Source organism: Triticum dicoccoides, chromosome 6A, assembly GCF_002162155.2.
Source record: "Triticum dicoccoides isolate Atlit2015 ecotype Zavitan chromosome 6A, WEW_v2.0, whole genome shotgun sequence".
NCBI classification, from domain to species: domain Eukaryota; kingdom Viridiplantae; phylum Streptophyta; class Magnoliopsida; order Poales; family Poaceae; genus Triticum; species Triticum dicoccoides.
Window position 1 is genome coordinate 72,836,201 of NC_041390.1, and position 11,863 is coordinate 72,848,063.

Below are 11,863 nucleotides of genomic sequence, written 5' to 3' on the forward strand. Positions count from 1 at the left end.
CGTAGGGTCTGCACGCTTAACGTTCATTGACGATATAGTATTTATGAGTTATGTATGTTGGTAATCAAATGTTGTTCGGAGTCAAGGATGAGATCACGGACATGACGAGGAGCTCCGAAATGGTCCAGAGGTAAAGATTCATATATAGGATGATATGGTTAGGCCAAGGGGTCAGGCCCACGGGGCTATAAGTCGGTGCAAAAGGATTTTTGCGGAGGCTAGGGGGCCAAACGCCGGAGACCCTGGCGTCTGGCCCTGGGCCAGACGCCGAGGCCCATGGTGTCTAGGCCAGACGCCAAGGATTGTGGTGTTTGGTCCTGGAGTCCGAGTGGGACTCTTGCCTTTCGGGCAAAACCGACTTTGAGGAGGCTTTTGATCCAAGTTTCGACCCCAGGGCTCAACATATAAATAGAGGGGCAGGGCTAGCACCAAAGACACATCAAGAAACACCAAGCCGTGTGCCGGCAACCCCGTCCCCTCTAGTTTATCCTCCGTCATAGTTTTCGTAGTGCTTAGGCGAAGCCCTGTGGACATTGTTCTTCACCAACACCGTCACCACGCCGTCGTGCTGCCGGAACTCATCTACTACTTCGCCCCTCTTGCTGGATCGAGAAGGCAAGGACATCATCGAGCTGAACGTGTGCAGAACTCGGAGGTGCCGTCCTTTCGGTACTTGGATCGGTCGGATCGTGAAGACGTACGACTACATCAACTGCGTTGATACAACGCTTCCGCGAACGGTCTATGAGGGTACGCAGACAACATTCTCCCCTCTTGTTGCTATGAATCACCATGATCCTGTGTGTGCGTAGGATTTTTTTTGAAATTACTACGTTTCCAACAGTGGTATCAGAGCCAGGTTTTATGCGTAGATGTCATATGCATGAGTAGAACACAAGTGAGTTGTGGGCGATATAAGTCATACTGCTTACCAGCATGTCATACTTTGATTCGGCGGTATTGTTGGATGAAGCGGCCCGGACCGACATTACGCATACGCTTACGCGAGACTGGTTCTACCGACGTGCTTTGCACACAGGTGGCTGGCGGGTGTCAGTTTCTCCAACTTTAGTTGAACCGAGTGTGGCTACGCCCGGTCCTTGCGAAGGTTAAAACAACACCAACTTGACGAACTATCGTTGTGTTTTTGATGCGTAGGTAAGAACGGTTCTTGCTAAGCCCAGTAGCAGCCACGTAAAACTTGCAACAACAAAGTAGAGGATGTCTAACTTGTTTTTGCAGGGCATGTTGTGATGTGATATGGTCAAGACATGATGCTAAATTTTATTGTATGAGATGATCATGTTTTGTAACCGAGTTATTGGCAACTGGCAGGAGGCATATGGTTGTCGCTTTATTGTATGCAATGCAATCACCCTGTAATGCTTTACTTTATCACTAAGCAGTAGCGATAGTCGTAGAAGCATAAGAGTGGCGAGACGACAACGATGCTACCATGGAGATCAAGGTGTCACGCCGGTGACGATGGTGATCATGACGGTGCTTCGGATATGGAGATCACAAGCACAAGATGATGATGGCCATACTATATCACTTATATTGATTGCATCTGATGTTTATCTTTTATGCATCTTATTTTGCTTTGATTGACGGTAGCATTATAAGATGATCTCTCACTAAATTTCAAGATAAAAGTGTTCTCCCTGAGTATGCACCGTTGCCAAAGTTCGTCGTGCCCAGACACCACGTGATGATCGGGTGTGATAAGCTCTACGTCCATCTACAACGGGTGCAAGCCAGTTTTGCACACGCAGAATACTCAGGTTAAACTTGATGAGCCTAGCATATGCAGATATGGCCTCAGAACACTGAGACTGAAAGGTCGAGCGTGAATCATATAGTAGATATGATCAACATAGTGATGTTCACCATTGAAAGCTACTCCATTTCACGTGATGATCGGTTATGGTTTAGTTGATTTGGATCACGTGATCACTTAGAGGATTACAAGGATGTCTATCTAAGTGGGAGTTCTTAAGTAATATGATTAATTGAACTTAAATTTATCATGAACTTAGTCTTGATAGTATTAGCATATCTATGTTGTAGATCAATAGCTCGCATTTAGCTCCTCTGTTTTATTTTTGATATGTTCCTAGAGAAAACTAAGTTGAAAATGTTAGTAGCAATGATGCGGATTGGATCCGTGATCTGAGGATTATCCTCATTGCTGCACAGAAGAATTATGTCCTTGATGCACCGCTAGGTGACAGACCTATTGCAGGAGCAGATGCAGACGTTATGAACGTTTGGCTAGCTCAATATGATGACTACTTGATAGTTTAGTGCACCATGCTTAACGGCTTAGAATCGGGGCTTCAAAGACGTTTTTGAACGCCATGGAGCATATAAGATGTCCCAAGAGTTTGAATTGGTATTTCATACTCATGCCCGTGTCGAGAGGTATGAGACCTCTGACAGTACTTTGCCTACAAGATGGAGGAGAATAGCTCAACCAGTGAGCATGTGCTCAGATTGTCTGAGTACTACAATTGCTTGAATCAAGTGGGAGTTAATCTTCCAGATAAGAGAGTAATTGACAAAGTTCTCTAGTCACTATCATCGAGTTACTAGAACTTAGTGATGAACTATAATATGCAAGGGATGACAAAAAACGATTCCCGAGCTTTTCATGATGTTGAAATCGATGAAGGTAGAAATCAAGAAAAGGACCAAGTGTTGATGTTTAACAAGACCACTAGTTTCAAGTAAAGGGACAAAGGGAAGAAAGGGGAACTTCAAGAGGAACGGCAAGCAAGTTGCTGCTCAAGAAGAAGCCCAAGTCTGGACCTAGGCCTCAAACTAAGTGCTTCTACTACAAAGGAACTGGTCACTGGAAGCGGAACTACCCAAGTAATTGGCGGATAAGAAGGATGGCAAAGTGAACATAGGTATATTTGATATACATGTTATTGATGTGTACTTTACTAGTGTTTATAGCAACCTCTCAGCATTTGATACTAGTTCAGTTGCTAACAATAGTAACTCTAAACGGGAGTTGCAGAATGAACAGAGACTAGTTAAGGGTGAAGTGACGATGTGTATTGGAAATGGTTCCAAGATTGATATGATCATCATCACACACTCCCTATACTTTCGGGATTAGTGTTAAACCTAAAACAAATGTTATTTAGTGTTTGCATTGAGCGTGAATATGATGGGATCATGTTTATTGCAATACAGTTATTCATGTAAGATAGAGAATAATTGTTGTTCTGTTTACATGAATAAAACCTTCTATGGTCATACACCCAATGAAAATGGTTTGTTGGATCTCGGTCGTGGTGATACACATTTTCATAATATTGAAGCCAAAGTATGCAAAGTTAATAATGATAGTGCAACTTATTTGTGGCACTGCCGTTTAGGTCATATTGGTGTAAAGCGCATGAAGAAAATCCATGCTGATGGGCTTTTGGAATCACTTGATTATGAATCAGTTGATGCTTGCGAACCATGCCTCATGGGCAAGATGACTAAGACTCCGTTCTCTGGAACAATGGAGCGAGCAACAGATTTGTTAGAAATCATACATACTGATGTATGTGGTCCGATGAATATTGAGGCTCGTGGGAGGTATCATTATTTTCTGATCTTCACAGATGATTTGAGAAGATATGAGTATATCTACTTGATGAAACACAAGTCTGAAACATTTGCAAAGTTCAAAGAATTTCAAAGTGAAGTGGAGAATCATCGTAAAAAATAGAACTTTCTACGATATGATCACAGAAGTAAAATATTTGAGTTACGAGTTTGGCCTTCAGTTAAAACAATGTGAAATAGTTTCACTACTCACGCCACCTGGAACACCACAGTGTAATGGTGTGTCCGAACATTGTAACCATACTTTATTAGATATTGTGCGATCTATGATGTCTCTTACCGATTTACCGCTATCGTTTTGGGGTTATGCATTAGAGACAGCTGCATTCGCGTTAAAAAAGGGCACCATATAAATCCATTGAGACGACACCATATGAACTGTGGTTTAGCAAGAAACCTAAGTTGTCGTTTCTTAAAGTTTGGGGCAGTGATGCTTATGTGAAAAAGTTTCAAACTGATAAGCTCGAACCCAAATCGGAGAAGTGCATCTTCATAGGATACCCAAACGAAATTGTTGGGTACACCTTCTATCACAGATCCGAAGGCAAATTTGTTGCTGAGAATGGATCCTTTCTAGAGAAGGGGTTTCTCTCGAAAGAAGTGAGTGGGAGGAAAATAGAACTTGATGAGGTAACTGTACCTGCTCCCTTATTGGAAAGTAGTTCATCATAGAAATCTGTTCCTGTGACTACTACACCAATTAGTGAGGAAGCTAATGATGATGATCATGTAACTTCAAATCAAGTTACTACCGAACCTCGTAGGTCAACCAAAGTGAGATCCGCACCAGAGTGGTACGGTAATCCTGTTCTGGAGGTCATGTTAATTGACCATGACGAACCTACGAACTATGAGGAAGCGATGATGAGCCCAGATTCCGCGAAATGGCTTGAGGCCATGAAATCTGAGATGCGATCCATGTATGAGAACAATATTATGGACTTTGATTGACTTGCCCGATGATCGACGAGTCATTAAGAATAAATGGATCTTCAAGAGGAAGACGGACACTGATAGTAGTGTTACTATCTACAAAGCTAGAGTTGTCACAAAAAGGTTTTCGACAAGTTAAGGTGTTGACTACGATGAGAGTTTCTCACTCGTATCTATGCTTAAGTCTGTCTGAATCATGTTAGCAATTGGTGCATTTTATGAAATCTGGCAAATGGATAAACAAAATTGCATTCCTTAATGAATTTATTTAAGAAGAGTTGTATATGGTGCAACCAGAAGGTTTTGTCAATCCTAAAGGTGCTAACAAAATATGCAAGCTCCAGCGATCCATCTATGGATGGGTGCAAGCATCTCGGAGTTGGAATATACGCTTTGATAAGTTGATCAAAGCATATAGTTTTATACAGACTTGCGGTGAAGCATGTATTTACAAGAAAGTGAGTGGGAGCACTACAACATTTCTGATAAGTATATGTGAATGACATATTGTTGATCGGAGATAATGTAGAATTATTCTGCAAAGCATAAAGGAATGTTTGAAAGGAGTTTTTCAAAGAAAGACCTCGGTGAAACTGCTTACATATTGAGCATCAAGATCTATAGAGATAGATCAAAACGCTTGATAAATTTTTCAATGAGTACATACCTTGACAAGATTTTGAAGTAGTTCAAAAATGGAACAGTCAAAGAAAGAGTTCTTGCCTGTGTTACAAGGTGTGAAACTGAGTAAGACTCAAAGCCCGACCACGGAAGAAGATAGAAAGAGAATGAAAGTCATTCCCTATGCCTTGGCCATAGGTTCTATAAAATATGCCATGCTATGTACCAGATCTATTATATACCCTACACTATTTTTGGCAAGGGAGTACAATAGTGATCTAGGAGTAGATCACTAGACAGCGGTCAAAATTATCCTTAGTGAAATAAGGATATGTTTCTCGATTATGGAAGTGACAAAAAGGTTCGTCGTAAAAGGTTACGTCGATGCAAATTTTGACACTGATCCAGATGACTCTAAGTCTCAATCTGGATACATATTGAAAGTGGGAGCAATTAGCTAGAGTAGCTCCTTGCAGAGCATTGTTGACATAGAAATTTGCAAAATACTTACGGATCTGAATGTGGCAGACCCGTTGACTAAACTTCTCTCACAAGCAAAACATGATCACACCTTAGTACTCTTTGGGTGTTAATCAAATAGCGATGTGAACTAGATTATTGAATCTAGTAAACCCTTTGGGTGTTGGTCACATGTCGATGTGAACTATGGGTGTTAATCACATGGTGATGTGAACTATTGGCATTAAATCACATGGCGATGTGAACTAGATTATTGACTCTAGTGCAAGTGGGAGACTGAAGGAAATATGCCCTAGAGGCAATAATAAAGTTATTATTTATTTCCTTATATCATGATAAATGTTTATTATTCATGCTAGAATTGTATTAACCAGAAACATAATACATGTGTGAATACATAGACAAACAGAGTGTCACTAGTATGCCTCTACTTGACTAGCTCATTGATCAAAGATGATTATGTTTCCTAACCATAGACACGAGTTGTCATTTGATTAATGGGATCACATCATTAGGAGAATGATGTGATTGACTTGACCCATTCCGTTAGCTTAGCACTTGATCGTTTAGTTTGTTGCTATTGCTTTCTTCATGACTTATACATGTTTCTATGACTATGAGATTATGCAACTCCCATTTACCGGAGGAACACTTTGTGTGCTACCAAACATCACAATGTAACTGGGTGGTTATAAAGGTGCTCTACAGGTGTCTCCAAAGGTACTTGTTGGGTTGGCGTATTTCGAGATTATGATTTGTCACTCCGATTGTCGGAGAGGTATCTCTGGGCCCACTCGGTAATGCACATCACTATAAGCCTTGCAAGCATTGCAACTAATGAGTTAGTTGCGGGATGATGTATTACGGAACGAGTAAAGAGACTTGCCGGTAACGAGATTGAGCTAGGTATTGAGATACCGACGATCGAATCTCGGGCAAGTAACATACCGATGACAAAGGGAACAACGTATGTTGTTATGCGGTCTGACCGATAAAGATCTTCGTAGAATATGTAGGAGCCAATATGGGCATCCAGGTCCCGCTATTGGTTATTGACCAGAGAGGTGTCTCAGTCATGTCTACATAGTTCTCGAACCCGTAGGGTCCGCACGCTTAACGTTCGTTGACGATATAATATTTATGAGTTATGTATGTTGGTAACCGAATGTTGTTTGAAGTCCCGGATGAGATCACGGACATGACGAGGTGCTCCGGAATGGTCCGGAGGTAAAGATTCATATATTGGATGATATGGTTAGGCCAAGGGGTCAGGCCCACGGGGCTATAAGTCGGTGCAAAAGGATTTTTGCGGAGGCTAGGGGGCCAAATGCCGGAGACCCTGGCGTCTGGCCCTGGGCCAGACGCCGAGGCCCATGGCTTCTGGGTCAGACGCCAAAGATTGTGGCGTTTGGTCCTGGAGTCCGAGTGGGACTCTTGCCTTTCGGGCAAAACCGACTTTGAGGGGCAGGGCTAGCACCAAAGACACATCAAGAAACATCAAGCCGTGTGCCGGCAACCCCGTCCCCTCTAGTTTATCCTTCGTCATAGTTTTCGTAGTGCTTAGGCGAAGCCCTGCGAAGATTGTTCTTCACCAACACCGTCACCACGCCGTCCTGCTGCCAGAACTCATCTACTACTTCGCCCCTCTTGCTGGATCGAGAAGGCGAGGACGTCACCGAGCCGAACGTGTGCAGAACTCGGAGGTGCCGTGCTTTCGGTACTTGGATCGGTCGGATTGTGAAGACGTACGACTACATCAACTGCGTTGATACAACACTTCCGCGAACGGTCTACGAGGGTACGTAGACAACACTCTTCCCTCTCGTTGCTATGCATCACCATGATCCTGTGTGTGCGTAGGAATTTTTTTGAAATTACTACGTTCCCCAACAAACGGTTCACGCTTTTGACTGCTAGGACCGAACGGCGGCAACGGCGCCATCTAACGCCGCCTGCCGGCTGTCGGGACGGCCTGGAGTGCCACGTAGGCGAAAAACGGGCCCCATCTGTCATAAACTCACTTAACACGGCCCGATCCGCCGATCAGTGGTTTTTGCAAAACAATTACGCTAGACGTGGTGCGTTCTGTAGCGAATCTGTATCCTAGTGTTTTTCGCAAACCTAGCCCTCAAAGTGGTGGTTTTATGCAATTTACTCCACCATGGACCATGCACCACCTACTCATGCTTCTTATTCCTTCATAGACTAGTGGACCAACATTTACCTATGTATCCCTCCCACATCCCACCTTCAAGAGAAGAATTGGTCTCTGATTTTGAAATTTCTGTACGGCTTAAACTGATGTCGAAGAAAAGAAGTTTGAAGTGAACCTTGGAAAGCCTCGTATGGCCTCGTCGATGACCAAGCCCCTTCGATGCTTTTCCTAGCACGAAATATTCAAAAGACATCAAAGTGCCAACAATCTTATTGGTATACGGCAACCTTTGCCATAAGGAAGTCGTACACCCCCTACTTCTTTGTTGCAACCATGTTACTAGCAATACCCCTACTCTTTTGTTGTTTCTTCGACAACTCTATCTCAAATATGAACTGGATGTAGCATACGGTCTAAACCGTAAGCATGACGGTGCACCTATGAGAACAAGCCTTTTAGCCCCATTGTAGACCAGGAGTGTGATAAGCTTCTATCATGGGCTCCTCTGGTTCATGGATATCCGTCACATGGATGTGAAGTGCCACATGACATGTTTCTCCGAGAAATGCAGCTGAATATTCATTATGACTTTCAACCGCTCAAACATCTATGGAAGTGCTTGTAGTTCCGATGTTTAAACTTATTCGTGCTATGTAAATTTTCAGCAACGGTCACAAAATTCAGAATGTGCACTTTTCCCTCTGAGGATGGGTCTAGAGGCTGTGTCATAAACACATGAAGACGCCACAAACATGATGTGATATAAACATGTCCAGAGCTCATAGCCGGCCACGCATCCATCCAAATAAGGCAGTGTCGATGAGTTTTGGTGCGTCACACTACAGGACTCTCGGGCCAGCCAGCGGCTCCCGCGGATGGAGAAACGTGAGCCCTCCGATTGCCGGCACGGACGGTGGCGATCAAGCGCACGTTGGCATCGAAGAGTTCAGAGCCAATTCAGCAACGCAACCAAACGTGCTGTAGGGAGATCGAGACCGTGACAGCACGACGAAAGCTGCACGAGCTTTGGTACTGCAATAGCACATGTCAGTAGTAGTGCTTGTCTGGCACGTGGGCTGCTTGTCCGTTAGCTCCATCCATTGCGAGTAATGGCTGCACAGTATGTGGAAGTGGACTGAGGTTTCGTTTAATCTACTGTCAAGTCCATGAGCTGAGCTGCAAACCATCTACAAATTCATGCACTTCAACCGGTCGACTCTGTCTTCTCGCTCCCAACTCACTCTGGTCCCTCCCTCCCTTTCTTCTCCTCGATGTCCATTGTCCCGCACACCATTCTGCGCCCGTTCGGCGTGAACCCGTGCGGCGGCGGCGGCGGCTATCTGAGGCGGCACGCACGGACGTGCCTCCGCCGTGCGAGCCCCGTCGGTGCAACGAACGGGAATGAGCCGGGCGGTAGCAAGAAGAGGAGTAGGAAGAGGCCGGCGGAGGAGTCGCGGTTGGAGGTCCTTTATGATGACGGGTTCGGGAGCGTCACCATGAAGGATTACCGGGAGGCGGTGAGGGCCATGCCCAGGGACGACGGCGGGCCGCCGCGGTGGTTCTGCCCCGTGGAGTGCGGCCGGCCGGAGGTCGACAGGGCGCCGCTGCTGCTCTTCTTGCCAGGTTGGTTGGTCTCGGAGATACTGCTCAACGATATTGTTCGTTCTTGTAAGCAAAATCGGTCGTGTGTCTTTCCTCTGCTCGAAGCCTAATGCTGTTTTATTTTAATTTTTTTGGATCTGAGCTGCAGGAGTCGATGGTGTTGGAATGGAGCTCATTCTGCACCACAAATCACTGGGCAAGTGAGTATGGTTTTGTTTCTATATCAAAAGAGGACAGTCAACCATTTGGAAAATACTGTCCTTTTATGCTTTAAAAAGTTGTCCATCATGATAGTCATGCGCCATACTGTATTACACTGTCATTTCTTGCTTGTATGAAGTAAACCCATGATAATGGGTGTGTAGACCGGGGTGTCACCTCGGTGAAATATTCTGTCAAAAGAAAGAAGTAAACCCTTGTTTATGTTCTAATTAAACTTTTCATCTTCTTTTTATGCAGAGTATTTGAGGTTTGCTGCTTTCATATACCAGTAAATGACCGCACACCATTTGAAGGTATCGATGGAGGAATATTTCATATATTATTATTTTACATTTGCTTGACATCTCTATGCCCTCGCAAGTACTTGACCGTCTTTACTTGCTATAGAAAGACCTCAAATGGACAAATCTTAAACAAGGAGACAACGGTGTCCCATGTGTAGAGCACGTGGGGTGGTGATTGTTTGATTCTTCTCTCGCTTATCCTATGAAAAAAATAATAGAGTTAGAACATCTATAGTAGGACCTCAAACCCCTCTTAAATGGCTGTGCGGACGGCCCGGTCACTGATCGGTCAAAATAAGCGACTCAGACGAGCACCTCAAACCAGTCTCAAACGTCCGGGCTACCTGGCACCTGGCACCACTCATATCCAACTCCAATTTGGGGTGAATATGGCGTTGCCCGGACAAATCTACCACGTCGGATCCGGTCTACGCTGGCCCATCCGACCTCACATATTCGTCCACATTCGATCACCAGGTCAAACCCTAGCCGCTCCACTCCAGTCCACTCTGCCCCAAGCTCCTGTCCGGTGATCTCCGACTCCGACATGGCGGGCAGCGGATTTGACTCCGACCAGTCCGGATCCGTCGATTGGGTGTCGTCCCGTGTGGGTTGGGGGGGAGGGGTGCTATGATCATCCACATTTCCCTCCGCCACTCCCGGGAGGACTGCGCTCGACCGACGGGGGGTCTGTCCGGCGCGAATCCATTGCATCGGCGCAACGGGCGCTCAGATCCGTCGGGGCTGGATCATCATGGTCCAGTAGCCTCCCCATCTCTGGTCCGCCGGAGTATGAGTGCTATAGGACCGGTGTGCCCGTCATGGGAAGGGAAGGATAAGGGTAGCCGGCGGCACGCGCTGTCGTAGAGGAGGAAGCCATCTGTGCCCGCATCCTCAAGAAGCGACAGTGAAGGAACACGTGCGCCCTTTCCCGAGAGCAAAATCGAGCAGTCTATGCCATGGTCGGGCTGCCGACCAAAGGCGAGAAGGAGGACAGCGACCGGCCGGACATCTCCGGCAACGAGCAGATTCGACTCGATCCATTTTGCGTTTTTGAGTGCTACTTCCGCGAGAAAGACGACAATGGCGCCGGGAAAGGCAATGGCTGCCATGGATGGTCTTATCCATAGCTAATATATAGATAGAACATGCTAATTTTTGATAGTCCGATGACACGTCCTGATGTAGTAACCGGATGACTTGTGTTGCAACGTTTACGTACATTGCATGCGTTTTGTATGGATTTGAGATTTACTAATTGAGGTGCGCGGTTGTACAAAAAAATATTTAAAGTGTAATCAGTCGCTGCCCACGAACGCGTCCGGGCATGTCTGCGGGCATTTGAGGAGGAAGATTTACCTACCGTGGCTGTAGAGTAGATGCTCTTATGCATTTCCTATGTTTATCACCGTTATATCTTACAAAGATTAGTGACTGAGGATTCATTGTATGATCACAACAGTTAAAATACTGCTAAATTTAATATATCTTTTTTAGCTTACATCACATTTGCAAGCTTGACGCCTGCTTAATTATAATGTATACAGGTTTATTACAAATTGTGGAAGAATATGTCAAACATGAGAATGCTTTGTCGCCAAGCAGACCAATATATATAATTGGGGATTCTTTTGGTGGATGTCTTGCAATTTCAGTGGCAGCTCGCAATCCAGAAATCGACTTGGTTCTTACACTAGTAAATCCAGGTAGGTGAAATAACATTTAGCTGATCCAGATATTGATTTGGTTCTTACACTCCTGGTTTTAGAGTATTATAGTAATATATAATCTGATTTTTCAGCAACATCATCTGCAAAAGCTTCGTTGCAGGCAGTATTGCCTCTTTTGGAAGCAGTGGCGAGCAACCTTCCATTTATACATCCTCACCTTCTCAAATATTCAATGGGTATATTTCTCTTAACTTGTCAATTATGCTTAT

At 44.7% G+C, this 11,863-nt stretch overlaps 1 protein-coding gene across 1 annotated transcript in view; it reads left to right on the forward strand.

Annotated features, from left to right (window-relative positions):
• The first annotated feature begins 9,025 nt into the window (after positions 1 to 9,025).
• Positions 9,026 to 11,863, forward strand: part of LOC119315054 (acyltransferase-like protein At1g54570, chloroplastic) — a 32,359-nt gene continuing 29,521 nt past the window's right edge. Inside the window, exons 1-4 of the mRNA XM_037589717.1 lie at positions 9,026 to 9,439; positions 9,567 to 9,618; positions 9,878 to 9,933; positions 11,472 to 11,630. Coding sequence (XP_037445614.1) covers positions 9,088 to 9,439; positions 9,567 to 9,618; positions 9,878 to 9,933; positions 11,472 to 11,630 — 619 coding nt within the window. The 5' untranslated portion in view covers positions 9,026 to 9,087. The remainder of the gene's footprint in view (positions 9,440 to 9,566; positions 9,619 to 9,877; positions 9,934 to 11,471; positions 11,631 to 11,863) is intronic.